Source organism: Dermochelys coriacea, chromosome 10 (assembly GCF_009764565.3).
Source record: "Dermochelys coriacea isolate rDerCor1 chromosome 10, rDerCor1.pri.v4, whole genome shotgun sequence".
In the NCBI taxonomy this organism is placed as follows: Eukaryota; Metazoa; Chordata; order Testudines; family Dermochelyidae; genus Dermochelys; species Dermochelys coriacea.
Window position 1 is genome coordinate 59,072,238 of NC_050077.1, and position 17,883 is coordinate 59,090,120.

At 41.5% G+C, this 17,883-nt stretch overlaps 1 protein-coding gene across 1 annotated transcript in view; it reads right to left on the minus strand.

Moving 5' to 3' along the window:
* Positions 1–15,465, minus strand: part of AQP9 (aquaporin 9) — a 35,750-nt gene extending 20,285 nt beyond the window's left edge. Inside the window, exon 1 of the mRNA XM_038419589.2 lies at positions 14,850–15,465. Coding sequence (XP_038275517.1) covers positions 14,850–14,951 — 102 coding nt within the window. The 5' untranslated portion in view covers positions 14,952–15,465. The remainder of the gene's footprint in view (positions 1–14,849) is intronic.
* Between the last annotated feature and the right edge of the window lie 2,418 nt (positions 15,466–17,883).

A 17,883-nucleotide genomic window follows, 5' to 3' on the forward strand; every position in this document is an offset into this window, starting at 1 on the left:
TTTACTTAAAAGTGATTCCAAGTTAGCCCGTGCTAATCACCTCTCTTCATTCACTGTTGTAATGTTATTGGGAGCCACCAGATGGCTGTGTTGCAGATGGTCTTGCTAACTCTGTTTATCTGAATGTAAATATATTTGTTCTTGGAGAAGTGCATATTATGAGTGTGATGCAAATTCTTCACAGAAGCTAAGCAGAGCAGCAGTAAAAGCCTATTTTGCCTTAAGCCTATGCTAAACTACAAAAGGTTTGTTCGTATAGCTGTCAGGCAAACCCTCCCAGTGTAGATGCAGTTTATACCAGCAAAAAAGGTGCTTCTTCCAGCATATATTGTACAGGTTCCCCAAGTTAAATCACATTTATACTGGTATAACTGCATTTACACTAGGGCTTTTGCTAGTTGCCAAAAAAATCACCCCCCGATATTACTATACCAGCAAAAAGCCTTTGGCCTGGCCTGTCTGTCTCCGACTGCATCATCTACGCAGGTGCAGATGTTGCTTACAGGTTATATGTCACTCACAAGCAAACAAAGCATTATGTGGTGCCAAAGCATTAGAGTTGACAGGATATTTTATAGATACGGTTATTGTGTTAGAAAGCAGTAGTATAGGCTATAGCATTGTATCTTGTGAAGCAGACAGACCAATTCCATGCTTCAGTCTGCTTTATGCTATGCTAGAAGTGGAACACTTCTGTAATGTATATTCTCTCTTGTGCTTTAAGGATGATATACTTTAATGATTAGACATGCACAACAAAAACCAAAACAAAAGGCATTTTAATTGTTTTCAAATCTGACTAGTTTTATTGTCTTTAGCTACAACCTGGGTCATCCAGGCTCATATGTTGGCATTTCTTTAATCTGGGAAGAACTGATATGCCTGAACTGAAGCAACTCGAGACCACAAGACTGGGGTAATGGAATAGTTGATGGGACCAGAGCTGGTAGAGGATGAGTAAAGCATTGTGCTCTGCAGCTACCTCATTCTTCAGACTTTGTAGAGGGGATATCTGAGAAATTGCAGCAGGCAAGACCTAGTGAATGACACAGCTTAGAAGTGTAACAAAAAGTTCCCAATATTGCTATGGTACCTATGTACCTTTCTGCAGGTACAGTGTGCACTCAGATTTTGCGCTCAGACAGTTGGTATCCCTCAAGTGAATGGCTGGGCACAAGTTTTGCAGGCTCAAAAAAAAGACCACCTTCTTGAAAATGTGACCCAGTCTGTGTGTGAGAGAGACAACTGGGGTGGGGAAGAAGATGGGGGAGGGAGGGCAGGGATTGCTAAATGCTATCTGTTCTAAATATGTAGCCATGCCCTGGGCCAAGTTTTCAGCTCTAGCCCCTCTGTTTTTGTGCTTGCAACTAACGGCACTCACAGAAGCAGGCACACAAACTAAAATTAGCACGTGCAGCTAAGGCACTCAATACCTTGCCCAGTGTGTATGTGTAATGCTTGCCCATGCGCAGTGACTGAGTACTGACTATTGTGGGCACAGTCAATTATATGCATACCAGGAGCTAAACTTGCAAGTATTGCAAATACTACCTCATAATATAATTACATGAGCAGCAATTTAATATCTTGGTAATCTCCACTAGTCTGAGCTGAAACTGGACTAGATCAGCACGTTGTAACTCAATATTTTAAGTTTCTAGGCCAAGTTCAGCCTTCAGTTACACCCATGCAATCTCATTGACTGAAACAATTGAAATCAGTGGGGGTTGCCTGAGTGTAATTGAGGGCAGATACCTTTATCTTATCTTGTGCTTCCAGGTTCTCATCTCCTCAGCAGTTGTCTGCAGCCTCATCTGCTTAAATTTACCCCAGTAGCTTCAGGGCTGACTCTTTCTGTCCCAAAACAAATAAGATTACTGTCTTCAATAACATGTAGTTTGGCTGGGTGTGGGATGACTGTCTGCACATTCTCTGCCAGAAGAGCTCGCTTCTCAGACATTGAAGCCTCTCCTTTGTCTTGGGTAATATAACAAACATCAGGGGAAGGAAAACAATTGGGCTCCTTTGAGCATAATATCCTTGTTACTCCTTGGCAGCTTGTAGAACTTTCCCAGATATTGGCAAGACTGAGAGCATACTGCCTCCATCTGTGTGATAGTCAGGATTTCTGCAAAGATGTATATAATAGCATTTCTGGTATTAAAAAGGGTTTTCTGAAAGGTCCAAGTCCAGAAAAATAAAGGATCTATTTTCTATAGAGGCTATAGTGTCTGAGTCCTCTTAAAGTGCAATACGTACAGAGTATATATAAGAATGGTATCTCTTTACTCAACAGAGTTGCTGCTTGTGTATTCAGAGTCATATCTACTTCCTGTAGTGCCAAAACTAAGTTTATTGCTTTTTACCGCTGTTAGCTGCAAAGAGCCAATGCAGTTTAGACAATGAGCTGCATTCTGTTGTATCTTGCGCATCATCATCAGAACTGTGCCATAAGCTCCAGTCAGTTACACTTGTGCAAGCCTACAATGGAGTGGCACAGGTGTCACTGAGGGCAGAATATGATCTTCAGAATCTTTACAACTGCTGATATTGTACAAGAAGGAAAGAACTCAGCACAAACTCAGGCTGATCCCAGAAGTGGCAGTTACAAAACCCATCTTTTAACTTGTCCATGAAGCATTCTTAATCTGGAAGTCTTTGAAAAATAATAGTGTCTGTTTTAGTCACTTTTCAAACGACAGCCACATGTTGACATGCTTGCTCCAAGGATCACTCTAATGCAGTAGAACTTTCAGTGCAGATTTCTTTGTGAAGAGAGGATCGCTTTGCTGCCCTTTTCTGACACCAGATCTGCCTTCCTACCTTTCTCTGCAACCCTCCAGCAGGCATTTTCTGTTGGCAGGCAACATGCCTTCTCCCTCTTTCTTAGGCAAGGTGGGCCTCTTTAATATTTGTCTGGATTATTCTACAGCTGCATCTGGTTCTTTGAGGCTGAGATGCCCCAGAATGCAATGCAGTACAATTAGCTAAAAGTCCTATCATCCCAGGAGAGAGAGAGTCCTTACTGTATCCTAGCTTCATCCATTCTGAGTGCGTGGAAGCAGAAAGATTGTCATGGGAACCTGCTGGGAGCTTGGAGGACCATCTCTAGGGGAAAACTGTCTGATGTGACATCCTTAAGGCAATAGCCATATTCCCCCCTGGCTGGTTAGGATTTTTCAGGGAAAAATCAGGATATAGGATTCCAGAAAGTCCATCAGGTGGGCAGATGAAATGGCTGCAACCTGCCCTCTGCTGGGTTGTGGTGCGGAACATGGCTAACCAGTTGTAAAGGACAAGGGCATAGGTGGTCACAGCTGAGATTTGCCCACAAGGGATGGGAGTCGCACGGGAGGAGTTGGAGCAATCTCAAGGCCAGGTCCCATAAACAAGAGTCAGGGTCAGAGTCAAGCTAGGGTCAGAGACTGGAGATCAGAGATAGTACCAGGTTAGAATCGAGAGGCAGAAATCAGGGTTGAAGTCAGGCTGGAGTCAGAGACGGAGATCAGGAGATGAGGCAAAGTCTGGTGTTCCAGCAGGCCAAAGTCTGTGTGGTTGCCCCAACAACTTCCTGGGGCAACCCCTGCAGCTAAGTAGGGGTACTTGGCCAATCAGAGGGCCACAAGGTACAGTCATTCTGGGTCTCTTGGGCACTGCTTTTTGCAGCACTTACTCTCCACGGTACTCCCTAGCTGTGCCTCTGCATGGCCTCTCAGTGCCACTGTGGGAATATCAGCTGCCCTAGGCTCTGCAGACCTGGGTTCTAGTCCCTGGGTCCTAACACCAGCACAGCCCATAAAGTGGTGTCACTGGCCTGGGAGTGCATATAGCTCAGGTGATGTGGGTGGGAGTGGGTTCTCAGGTGATGTGCTGATTTGGACATGCCTTTGACAGCCTCTGCCAGCTGGGTTCTGGTGGAGTGCTCCTAGAAACTAACGGTATGTCTAGGTTAGAAACGCAGTTGCAGTAGTGCTATAGCATAGCATTTATTACAGTGATGGAAGGGATTTTTCTGTCACTGTAGTAAACCCACCTCTCCAAGAAGCAGTAGCCAGGTTGATGGAAGAATTCTTTCACTGACCTAGCTGTGTCTATACCGGGGCTTAGGTCAGCCTACTTATGTCTCTCAGGGGAATGAATTTTTCATACCCCTGAGTGACATAGCTAGGTCGACTTAACTTTCCAGTGTCGAGCAGCCCTGAAGCTGTCCCATGACCTGTGAATGCCTCAAGGAAGAGGGGCAGTGAGAACATAAACAGCCCTTCCCAAGGGTTAATTCTGCTACCCTCTTCCATGGGGCATCAGAGGCCTTGCTAGTGCTGCAGGGTGTGATCTGCACCTTCTTGTATCAAGGGCTGAATCTATTCCAAAGCATTTTCTAAAATGAATGTAGACAAAGGAACAGTGGACATTTCTGACCTGCTCAAACATTTGACACATGGAAATCTAGAATTAAAGAACACTCAAAGGAACATAGCTTTAATGCAAATCAACCAGCTAAATTTTTTTTTTAAAACCCCAACACCTCCCTGCCCCTCCCACACACTCCTAAAAAATACCCCAAACCATTTTTTTTTTTTTTAATTTTGAAAAGGGAGAAGAGCCAGAGACTCCACTAGGGTCTTTTGTATTGCTGGCAAGCAGGCATTTAAGTTGCTCAGCTACCTCGGTGATAGACAGCAGTATAAACGAAAGAAAGAAAGAAGTTACAGGTCCTACCTCTGCCTCTTTGTAAAACCACAAAAATTGGCAGGGGGACAATCACATTTTCCTATTAGAAAAAAAGATTATTTTTCCCTGTTGCTGTATGAAAGATCTTCACAAAGAGGGGAAACTGGCTAAATAACTGATTCCATGGGGGAAACAGTAAAATTGATCGTATGCAAATTGCTGTCAAATGCACAAAGTAAAACTGAAAATGTAAAGAATATTTTTCTGTGATCTTCAGTTACGGGAATCTTAGGTGTTGTTTTTAATAATAAATTATTATTCAGACAGAGACAATTATCAAGTTGATGGTATCAAGATTTTTCCTTTATCTATTTTTAGTGCTCTTTCATTTACAATCCATCTACTTGCAAAATCAACTTTGCTTAAATCGTTATTTCCCATTTGATTTCCTGATTAGCTGTTTTTATAATAAACTGTCAGCTCTTTGGGGGTAGGGACCAACTTTTTCCTGTGTGTTGGTACAATACCTAGCACGATGGAGCCTAGTCCATAACTGGAGGTCCTAAGCACTATCGCAATTCAAACAATAACAACAACAGAGGCATGTTTTAGAACAGCTAGTATTTCGGATCAGCGATCTGGAAGAATTCAGGCCACAGAATTTTTCTGAAGCTTTTTTTATCCTTTATGGAAAATCTTCAGCAAAAACTACTCTTCATCTCCATCTTTTCCAATATCTCCAGTGTTTTGGCTGATATCATTTCTAATTTTCATGGTGCAATAAAAATGTAGTCTACTAGTTAAAAAAAAAAAATCAGGTAACTACTTTAAAACCACATGGCTCTTTATCATTAGTTACATATTTAGTTTTGTCCTGCTATTGCAATTTAATCAAACTTTGAGTAATAAGAGTGCCATATCCATTCTTCTGGAGATCTCCTGGGACACAATCAATATCCTTTCAGGCTCAAATGGATTTCCCTTCATTTGTTTTCACTATCCAGTGAAATAAGGGTTTGGAATTAAAGCTGATCATTTAGGTAATTAAATAATATGGACATAAACCCTAAAATTATTATAATTTCAAAACTTTCTTTTTAATGGCAAAAAACATTACTACTAGGAGTGATATACTGTACATTTCATAAGGGTCTGGCAGAAATGTGTACATTTAAGCTTTTAAAACCCATGAAGATCTGGTTCAAATTGCTCTATGTAAAATAAAACATATATATGAGAAATATTGAGCTATAGAGCCTACTGCATTTTTAAAGTAGTGTTTTAAATGTTTTATTATTGTTCTTGCACGTGCTATAGAGGAGGAATAAACTGTTAAATTGCCCGGGGAAACTGGAAAGGTCTATACTTTCTCATATTTTACTAATTTAATGTTGCCCTCTTCATCCCGGATACTGAAATGCTTTTCTGTCCTAGACTAGGCAAGAGTTTGAACCAATTTCTTTGGTGAAAATTATTTTCAGGTTCTCACTGGGTTTTAGAAATCCAGGAGAGGGTCGGAAAGGAAAACACTCTGAAGGAGTTCAGGTTGTAGACCCTACCTTGCAGGGGTGGAGGGTGTCTGTTTCAAAAGGGGTATGAGGTTCAGAGAAAAGAGAAGGAGGGAAGAATTACTTTTTAGCTTCTCAAGAAGAACTAGACTATCTTAAATTGGTGTTTCTTTGCAAGTCTCATTATTTATTCTTGTACTGAGAGGTGTCTGTCTCTTTTCCTTCCTGCACCAACTTACAAATGTAAAAGCTTAAAAAAAGTAAAAGCATGTTTAACCACAGCAGTGCTGGCTGGGGAGTTGTATCACACTGGCAGTGATGTCTGGAGGTGTTGTGCCTGCATAGGACAGAAGCTGGCCTGATGGCTCCTGGGAGAGCGGTACCTGAAAAGTGCAGTATGCACTTCCTCTAGGCGCTGGCAAATGAATGGGAAAGCAGGGCTTTGGTCATGCTCCCACGTGTACAGTCACACCCCATCCTGGGTGTACAATGCTGTTGGTAGTTGGCTAGTTAAACTTTGTTTTCATTCAAAAATAGGATACATTTTGTAAGTTTAATGTTTTCAGATGTTAACAGAACAGTGTGACATGGTAGGTGAGCTAATCTCTTATAGGACCAACTTTTGTTGGTGGAAGGGACAAGCTTTCTAGCTTCTCAGAACTCTTCCTTAGGTCTGAAGAAGGTAACCAGAGTACCTAAGCTAAACAGAAGGTGGAATAGATTATTAAGCACAAGGAGTTCACACCTGCTGTAGAAGACCATGTAAAATGAAGTGGGCAATTAAGGGCAGCAGGCAATAGGGTATGTTACAAATTGTCATAATGAGTCAAAATAAGTGTACTTGTTCATCTATGTTTTTTAGCATCCAGCAGAGTTATGAATTTAAGTTCCCAGGCTCTTCTTTTGAGGGTGTTGTGCAGTCACAGTTTCAGGGCAACTGCACCTATTTTCTCCTTCCGTGGTCCACCCAGGGGACCCATTTAATTGTTTCCAGCTCCTTGCTGTCACTTCTTCTGGGTGGAGATTTGTGCCTCACTCCCTTTTGAGTGGGGTTTTTAAGGCAGTTCCCTGATTTACAGTGTGATACCCCCAACAAGTCAATCTGCTTAAACAGGCCAGTGGCTGTGCTTTGCTTTCTCTCCAAAGGCTATGACCAGTGTATTGCCTGCAGGTGTAAGTTGCCGCACTGCTTCTTCTAAGCAAGCACATTTGTTCTTAAGGTAAAAGCATTAGAGAGAGAATATATCAAAACAATAGAAGTTCCTACGTGCATGCTTAAAGGCTTACCAGAGGTCATTGCCTTCTCCAACCAAGGGGTCTGGTAGGTTTTAATCCTTCACAACCCACAACTGTGTTTTCTCCATGGTTACAAGTTCACATCCATCTTAGATCCAGAAACAGAACAAAAACTGGGCAGATCAGCCTATTTCTTTATACTGCTCAGGCCTTTGAGCTTGGCCTGCTGTAACAGGTAATCAGCAAACAATGATACTCTTCTGGAGCTGGGGAATTTGCATTAATCTTTCCCTAGGGATTCCCCAGAAAATCCACTTATTGTTTTAGATGTCCACACTTGTCTGGCATATTTTCAGTATGGCATATTTTCAGTCTTTTTAGAATTGCCAGGTATAGTATCTGCCACTCCCCCCAGAAAGGTTCCATACAACCCCAGCCTACAATAATACATACATTTAATGTAATAAGGTTTTTCAAGAATATTGCAGGAAATTGCCATATCAGTCATAAACAGTTTTAGGGACAGCTTAGAAATTAATTCTGCCATTATACAAGGGAATGAACTAGATGTCTCACAATAATTCCTTCTAACCTAAACAATTCTATGATTTTAACAATCAGAACATACTGAAGGCAAAAGAGTGTAAACTCACTTTTTAGTGAAAAGTTAATTTATTGTCTCTCATTATACGTTCCAGGCTCTTGTAACAGTTTGGAAACTTTATTAGTTTAACTTCATTGTATTTATTTTTATTTTCTTACTTAATGAGCCAAATTACCAAAAGAGCAGTGTCCAAATTTGCACCTGCAAAATTTGCACCCACATTTTGCACCTACAGTTGAATTGTGAATGTAGATTTGATTATTTTGTAGTCGGGCTGGGAGAGGCTAAAGTACTCAGCAATGCGCATGCATTTCAATGCCAGTTTTGCTGGCAAAAGTTACATCTGCACAAAGGACTCTGGGCCTTTATCCTTTGAAAATGTATCCCAGTTTACTTATTGGTACCTCTGTGTTAATCAACAGGAGCCAATGAGATGGGGCTGCTGGTATTGCAAAGATGAACTGAATTCTCTTTTAAAACCTTTGCACAGTACAGAATGTTTGCAGCACCTGAAATTAAAATGTCAGATACTGGAAAGCCTGACTACCACAATTTTGCACTTTGGGTAACAGGAAACACAAAGGATTTCCTGTAACTTTTAAAAATTATTTGCTGTGAAAAACATTTTAGGTTTGAAAAAACATTAGCTAGCCTCCCTTCCAGTTCTTCCACTCCACTGCTAAATATTCAGCTCACTTAGAAAGAAAAACTACAGTGAGATATGAACTGCTGTTTGGATCAAAAACCTAATTTTGATAAAAGTACAATTATGGCCAGAAAAGTGACTATGCAAAAATATCCCCCTCACTCAGCACAATCTGGTGCCTGTGAGTTGGGCTGACTGTCCTCTTTAGTGACAAAAGTAAGTGATGTTTTTATTATGTTTGACTTCTGTTTGCAAACAGGTTCAATACATTTGAGAGAGAGAAAGAGGGCGGGATTCTTATTTGGCTTGCAAGTCATCAATAGAATTACCAACAAAATTCTAGCTTCAGAATCTATGTTACTGGTAAGTTTGCAGGAGCCAGAAAACTTTCTGACCCCAGGTTGAATTTGTGGCATTGGCAGATAGGAAAAAATACACACATTTTTACTTGTAAAATGCTCTGAAAGTTCAGGACTAAACTGTGTCAAGTTCAAATCATGAATGATTATTATTGTGTTATTTGTACTTCAGTATGACCAGAAGCCCTACTGCATAGAACTCCATGACATCGTAGAGACACTTTTCAGAGTATTACCATATCTGAGCCCAACAATGCATAGACCGTTATTATAAAGGCTGTTGCCATAGTGAATGATGTATCAAAATTTCAATTATAAATGCATTTTAATCTTTCATTTATAACCGCTTTTTTCTCACTCATGACTAACCCATCCTACTTCAAATTCCTTCTAACTAACCATTCACATGATGCCTTCTGGAGATTGTCAATTGATAACAGCTAATAGCTAGGTGGCTATTAGAGGCCACTGATATCTATTTTATTTATATCTTGTAATATACAAAAATGACTGAACCCTCTCATTCTATACATAGATACTCTAACCTCTCTTTCAAACTTTGTTTTTTTATAATGTCAAAACTTAAATCATCTTTGTTTTTAACAATACAAAATTTGTAAGTACTTATTCCACAATGTAGGCTAAACACGTCTTTCATTTAATAAACAGAAGTAAATAATCAAGATTTAAACTGGCTATTATCCAATAAACATCACTTTATAAAGACCTGAAATATGGCTTCGCTACTGTGGATCTGCAATACAGGAAGATACCATTCTTAATGTGCACTGGAGTTCATATGGAGCGTGGAAGAAGAAAAATATGAAGTCAGCTAAATTGTAATGGATTTACTGACTTGATTGTGACTTGACCAGCAGTCGATGATTGATTTGTAGCTTTTTCAGACCAGAATAAACCAAGTCGTGATATTTTGGTGCAAACCCAAAGAGGAGTTTATTTACAATAGGAACCAGAAAAAAAAGTGGTGAGTACAATAATGAAGTGCTTGCAGTTTGAAAACGAGACAAAAGAAGCTGATGACCACAAGATAAATAGGCATTCGGTCATTAATCAAACAACCGCTGCTACCTTCCCTCAGCCTGTGGCAGCATCTTGAACACAGCTGGTGTATTGGATCTCCACAGACCGCAGTCTTTATGCACACACAAACACCCATTTGTTTCAATGGGAGTTATACAGGAGGCCTTGCGACTTCAGCCACAGACTAAAGCTATGCAGAAGGACAGCAGTCCTCCTAAGTCCCTGGCTCTACTCCCTTCAAGGTCAAGTTTAAGGGTTTACCTGCACTGCATTTGGGGTGTGTGATTGCAGAACTTTGCAATATACATACCCAAGCTAACTTTAATCTAGTTAGCACGGGTACCAACAGTACTGAAGCCACAGTAGCATGGACTTCAGTGCAGACTAGCTGCTTGAGTAATTACCTAAGGTTCTGGACAGGCTCGAATGACCTGTGTTGAAGTCTGTCCATCTGCAGTTTCACTGGTCAGGTACCCACACTAGCTAGGTTAAAGCTAGCTTGGGTATATATGTTGCAATCATACACCTCAGTTACAGTGTAGATGTACCATGAAACATATACAACCTCATCTCCAACTATAACACACAGTGAAATGTTCTCTACAATCTGTAAGAGGCCACAGGCACACAACACTCAATCTATTTGTAGAGGGAGCCTGCACAACTGCCATCCACTTGCTCTGATATTGCAAGTGGAAGCTTGTGCTCTACGTTAGCAAGTAAACAGGCCGTGCCCCTACCTGCCTCTTGGACCCCGGAGTTATTGGTTCCATAGCCAGTGTTCTGGGAAATTGCTTTCAACAAGAACATTCTCTTGAGAGTGAAAATAAAACAGAAAATACACTCAGCTCATGGGAACAAGCGAGGGAAGTCGCTCTTTTGGAACATTTCACTGCTCCAGTTCAGATGTGTTACACTGGTGTAAACTGGAGTAAGTCTGACGACACTGGAGCAGCACATCACCATCACCTTGGTTCCTGTGTAGCTGCATTGGTGTATGCTACACTGATGCAAGACATCCTTGCACAGACATGGCTTTGGAAAAGGGTAAGAAAACAAGGGAATATATACAGAGAGAATGCAGGTTTAAACCAGAGAGAGGCAGACTAGCCCTATGCAGACTCCAAATGAGAGAGCCCCTGGAATCAGCTGGAAATCATATAACCCACTCCTCTGCTCCATTGCTTCCCTGCTCTGTTTTGTCAGTCTCCCTGAGCCGCCTCTCCCACTAGCCCCATGGAGCGCGGGGAGGAAATTTGCCACAGGCCCCACAGTGCAAGGGCTTCAGCCAGCTGCAGGAGCCCTGTCACTGTGGCTCCAGTGGAGTCTCACTGCCAGGAAGCTGTCTGTGTGTGGGAGGTTGGCGTGGGGTAGGGGTTGGGTGCATGCATGTGTGTGGGAGACCCAGATGAAACACGGAAACCCATGGAAGGTCCCTGAGATTTGGGGGCAGAACCTACAGCCTGTTTTGGAGGAGTGCAAACCTCACCATAATGAGAACAGGGCCAAATGTCAGCCAGAACTGGAATGATCTGGCCCATACTGTAGTTTCCATATCCTGGGTGTGCAAAAATCACATGACACTGCACCTGCTGTGAAGAAACAGGTGTCTCTATTTTTATATGTGCTGCAGACCTACCATAACTGGGTGGGTTAAAGATAGACTTTCATCTTTAAAAGTGTATTTAAACTACACTATGAGACTTTAGACGTTACATATAATGCCACCAACACAAGTGTAAAAATGGGGAAATGAACAGTTCAGACATCAGCAAACTATCTGCAAGCAGAAATCTTTGGTATAATGCACACTCCTCGTAGTACACATTTGCCTATGCCTCTAATATAGCTCTGCCATGTAGAAACTGCACTAGTTCAAGTTTGTTTCTTAGAAATTACACATGAGGCCTGATGTTTCTTCCTTGATTAAGTGTGACGTTTTCACTACCTATGTGTGGTGGAACCATGCTAACCCTGATCTTAGAGCATAACTAGAGCAGCCATGCTGTGTGCTGGGGAACACTTTGGAAACAGGTGGTGAAAGCAGCCCTCTCCCCATATGGCGGAGGGGTCTAAAACTCGAATAGGCTACGCAGCAGCATTTATGACCCATTTTATATAGGGGGCCATGGCTGTTGACCTATATGCCATCAAAATCACCTATCCCACTGGCTTCCTATGGATTTGTGGTGTGCAGTGAACCCCCTGAAGCCAGGCTCTGACACAGGGTGTGTGAGTAGCTAGATCTGTGTGGCATCCTCAAGGCCTGTCCTCAATGGATCCACATCAGTTCTACTGTAGGCAGAACCCTCCGCGACCCTGGTGGAAGGGCAGGTTTTGCCCCATAACCAATTGCTACTTTACCAATATCTGAAATACATCCTATAAGGCTTTTACACTTAATTTTTCAGAGTTTGGAAATAACATTCCAGGTTTGACTGAACTTTTAAAACTTGGTAACATAAGAACGCATTGCGGTCTAGGATCAATGATGTTGCCTCCCAGAAGAACTGGAGCCAAAGTTGGATTGCTTTGCCTGTGTGAGTGTGTGTTGGCGGGGCAGCTACATCTTCTTAGGGTCAGTGGGGTTGGAATCCTGAGTTAGTAATAACATATGCAGCCTTACGCTTCTAGGAGAAATAAGTGACTGGCCAAATTATTTTAATTTTAATTTTTATTATTCCATTAAACCCCAATTTGGTCGTGACTGAAAGTCACGTGGGAAATCAATAGGTGGTCTTAGCCCATGTCTAGGTGGATATAGTATCCACATCCTACAAGCAACCCTCCTAACTGGCATCAGTTGTGCCTCCAGAGAAGCTCTGGATTGACCAACTGAACTGTCTGACTCTCACTCTAGAATAGGATTAAGGCATATCAGTGGGACAGTGTGGGGAAGCTCTTACTTCTGTACTTGCTCTTCGTGGATTTCTGTCTTCAGAGTTGTCAATCATGCCCCTTTCACCAGCTCAAAATTAAATTGGATTTAATATTTTTTTTAAAAGAAGTGAATCATGAGATGAGAGATGCTATTGGTAGTGGGATTCCATTAAATCGTGAGGCAAGTAACTGTAGAAAAGGGAGCATCTTGTTACAATAACCCTGTACTGTAGTTTACTTCAGAAAATCCTATGCAGTCAAAACATCAGCTTAGGTTCTTAGCAGCTTACTGATTGCTCAGTTATCCAGTTTTGTGTATTTGTAGGGTTTTTTCAGCATTATCCAAGGCTGAAACAACTTTAAACTAAAAAAAGGGAAAGTAGGTTGTGAAATTTAGTCACATTGCCAACCCCAGGATTATGTAGTTTGATTTCCCTGTTATACTATAAAACAGACTGTAGGGTTGCATTTCCTTCCACTTTTGCGTGGCAAAACATTAAATAATAGTATCTACACTATAATATATTTTCTTCACTTACATAATTTGATTAATGAGTGGGGGAGGAGGATCATGTGGTTAAGACATAGGACTGGATGTTAAATGCTTTGAGATTCTTGCATTTAACTGAGTACTGTTCCTTGTTATAACACCGTATAGATGTTTTGGAAAATTGCAAAGTAGGATTGTTACTGTAATGCCTGTGCTAAAAGTTGGTTGAAGTAGGATAAAGAATGTCATTTTCAACACTTCCATAACTGTTGGGAGTCTTCTAGATGACATGCTTTAAATTTAAATTTAAAGATACACCTTTCCATGCTAGTATTATGCCTGTATTTAGTTTGGGGTCTTGGTAGGTACTTTTGTTTTTATTTTTGTTTTGTTTACTTTCTGGTGCAATTTCACCTTGAAGAAATGCTTAGCAAAACCACAAGACAGTTGCATTCCATCTACAAGGAAGGAGATGGGGCTTTGAACTAGTATTCTAATCCCGGCTGTGTCACTGAAATTCCCTCTTTGTAAATCAGGGACCTGCTCTGTGCCTCAGTTTTTCCATCTTAAAAAAAGAATACCAAACTCACTAAGGATTAGTCAGTGTTTGGAAAGCACAATATAATCATCATTTTATGTGCTATTAGAATATTAATAACATGTCAGTGTGTCTTTGTAAATCAAATCTACATTGTGTGTCTAATTTCTAATATGCAAAGATCCGAGGAAACTTTTTGAATAAAAAGTAAAGAGAAAAACATTTTGTTGTTGTAAATAAATAATGGAGGGGGTCTAATATTTGCCTGAAATGGAAAACAGTAGCTGGTTACAGCAAATATAACAGTGTAAAAACCACAAACAAAATATGATAAGCTTTCAAATACCTGAGGATTCAGCAGTGCAACTGCCATTACATTCACTAGGAATCACAGGATTACATGTGTGTAACACTGTGAAAAGATACCTAGTCTGAGATCTGTTATCCCCTATTTGCACAATATGGTTAATTAGTCAATGAAAATGGAACTTATGCATGAGAACTGAGAAATTCCTGATTTAAAAAAAAATAGAAAAGCAGGATTATTGAAGTTTATTGTTCACATCTGCACGTTTTTCAGAAGTTGGTAAGTCACTAAAAACCTGGTCAGCTATCAAATGAAACCTTTAACAGACAATTGTAAAGTATATTCAACAAATATTGTTGTCTCTATTTAATAGTCATGCATATTTATTTCAAGTGACTGAAGTAATAACAAACTTACCTTAATAGAAGCAATTCATTCACCGCTATGCACTATTTGTCAGTCACTGACCCATGCTACTTTTAGAGTACAAGGAAAAGCAACACATGTCCCCTTACAAACACCGTCCATCATTAAATTAGTGGGAAGGAAGGAAAACAGCTGACACTTACTATCAATACAAATGTTCCCAGGAATTCTGACAGGGCTTCTTTTATAAAGTTGTTCTTTAAGGCAAATTTCTCCTTGAATGTTCTTTTGCTTTGCCCGTTCATTTTTTGGTTCCTCTTGTTGCTCTATAATGCTAGTTATGCACCAACACAGACCCCTCAAATTTGCTTTGTAATCATCCCTGCTTCAGCTGAACTTTGACACTTTTCCTTATACATTGAAATATGAGATTTTGACATCTGTGCAGCCAGTGGAATCATCTGACTGTGCAGGCATTGACTGGATCCCCTGGACGTGACCTGATGATTCATCATGCGCTTTCCATCCTGTGCAATATCTGAGTTTGCTGGCTTCTATTTATATTAGCAGAACTAGATAATACTGGAAACCTCACAATCAGAAGCTGATGAACTTTTTTTCTTCTAATTCCACATAGAATGGATTAATCATTGTCTTCCCCCCAAGGTTACCTTTTACCAAGGTAAACCAAGGTGTGTTTATTTCCCCAAAAGATGAGACGGGGAGAGATTATATAAACTGCCAAATATGGAAGTAAGCCCTTGGTTTTGCTCCCGGATGGGATTAAAGTTATGCAGTTGTTGGCCATTTGAAACCTTTCTGCAAAGGAGGCTGTGCCAGTGAGTGAGTGCTTGCCAAAGAAATGTGCTCTAGCCTTTCTTTCTTTCTTTCTTTCTTTCTTTTTCTTTTAAAGAAAAAAAATCACGTTCTGTACAGTTTAGAGAGATTTCAGTGTCTAATGAAGAATGCTGCTTTAGAAGTGCTGTGATTTTGTACATCCATGGACTGAATAGTAATACACTTCTTGGACTAAATGCCTTAACTCTCCAGTGATGAGAGAGGTTTGTTTATGAGAGCAATGAGGCAGAATAATGTAAACTCCTCTACTGAAATCTGCTTCAGTCCAGTGACTTTCTGCAGTGTGATATAGTCTGGTGAAGCACTGAAAAAGAGTGTATGCCTCCAAAATGTTTAGCTTAATTGTAGTCCCTATTTTGAAGTAAAACTGACCAGGGGCTTGATCCTGCAAGGTATTCAGGACCTGATTTCCCACTGACATGAAAGAGAGCTGAAGGTTCTGAGCACCCTACAGAATCAGGCCCAGTATGGAGTAATATTTCTACATTCATCTACTTTTCTTTAAAAAGCTATTAGCATCTTGGTTGTTCCTATCAGATGTCACTGACTCAATTGACACATTGATTGATTGACTTGAACAAGTTGAAACGTTTCATCCGTTGGCTTTGTTTGTATTAAATACAGGAATACTGGAGTCTAATCCTGGTAGGTGACTTCATGATGAGTTGGGGATACACAGGGTCTGGTGCTGTGTCTACACATGGGGTCTTTTGGATCCCTGGTGTATATTTACACTACATTTAGACACCTGGGCCTGGCCTGCGTCAGCTGACTCCATGGGTGAAAGTACGCCAGAGTCCTGAGCGGGGGCGTATCCTCAACCAGAAGAGGTGTGGTCTTAACACCTCTTAACTGCAGAGGCGGCTTGGAGCTCAGGGGCGATTTAAAGGGCCTGGGGCTCCAACCACTGCTACTGCAGCGGAGCTTCGGGCCCTTTAAATTGCTGCCAGAGCCCCAGGGTAGCAGCAGCAGGGCTCTGGTGGTGATTTAAAGGGCCCAGGGCTCCCCAGAGTGGCCAGAGCCCTGGGCCTTTTAAATCACCGCTGGAGCCCTGCCATCGCTACTCCAGGGCTCTGGCAGCGGAGCTTGGGAGGTAATTTAAAGGGCCGGGGCTCTGGCCACTGCAGGGAGCTCCCAGGGGGGATTTAAAGGCCCCACCTCTTCCACTGCAGGGAGCCCCGGGCCCTTTAAATTGCCAGCCTGGGGAAGCTGGTCCGATCTGGCACGGTGTACCGGCTCTTGCTGGTACACCGGACCGGCTTACTTTTACCTCTGGCTGACTCAGGCTCACAGGGCTTGGCCAAGGGGCTGTTTAACTGTGGTGTAGACTTTTGGGCTCGAGCCCAACCTCTAGGATGCTAGGAGGAGGGAGGGACCCAGAGGTCAGGCTCTAGCCTGAGTCTGAATGTCTAAACTGCAATTAAAGACTCCTTAGCCTGAACCAGCTGACATGGGCCAGCTGTGGGTTTTTAATTGTAGTGTAGACATAGCCACAGTTCCCAGTGGCTGCATTTCCACTGGTGGGTTAGATGCCCCAGTGATAAAGGTGTTTAAGCCTTGTCTATGCTATTCCTTTCTCCAGCAGTGCTGTACCTATAGGGTATTAGGTGTCTGAAATATCCTAGTGTAAATAAGGCTTTGTAGAAGGCAGCAGCACCTTGCAGCATCAGGAATATAGGGCCTGACCTAAAGCCGACTAAAATCAGTGAGAATTCCCATTCCCATGAACGTCAGTGGGTTTTGGATCTAGCCCATCCAGAATAAGGGCCTGATTCTGCAGGATCAGGTTAAGGGTAAAATTTACTTCCCTCACTCAAGTCTTCTACTCCAATTGCTTCAGCTGAGTTACTCCAGAGATCACTCTGGTTTGGTGCAACTTTGGGGTGTAATCTGATTATAACCCAATTTATTACATTTTGGGAGACACCTTTGCATTACTACATCACAAAGCTACATGTTCAGGATATTAGTTGCAGCATATAAAAGGTACAACTTTATTATGGGTCTGAAAGGAAAAGACTTGCATAATTGTGTGTGTTTAAAAAAAATTGCAGCAGGTTCCCAAGGACATGTTAATTACAGTAAGAATGAGGTGAACATGGTGTTTCTTCCTTGAAAGATGAGACATAAGTGGTGTACTTAAGAAAAGTAATTGATTAAGATAAATGTCCATAGCAATTCCTTCTCTAATAGAGGCCTAGCTTGTGGCAGATAGCCACAGACCTGAGTAGGGAGGCAATGTAGAGCTGCATTGTTCCAGAGTTGCACTGCATTTCTGTATCCCTTTATGTGCTCAAAGGGCAGCGTTAATCCTCACAACAGGTGCGCAAGGTTTGGTAGCCCCATTTTTGGTAGCTGGAGATACTGTGGGAGGGAGAG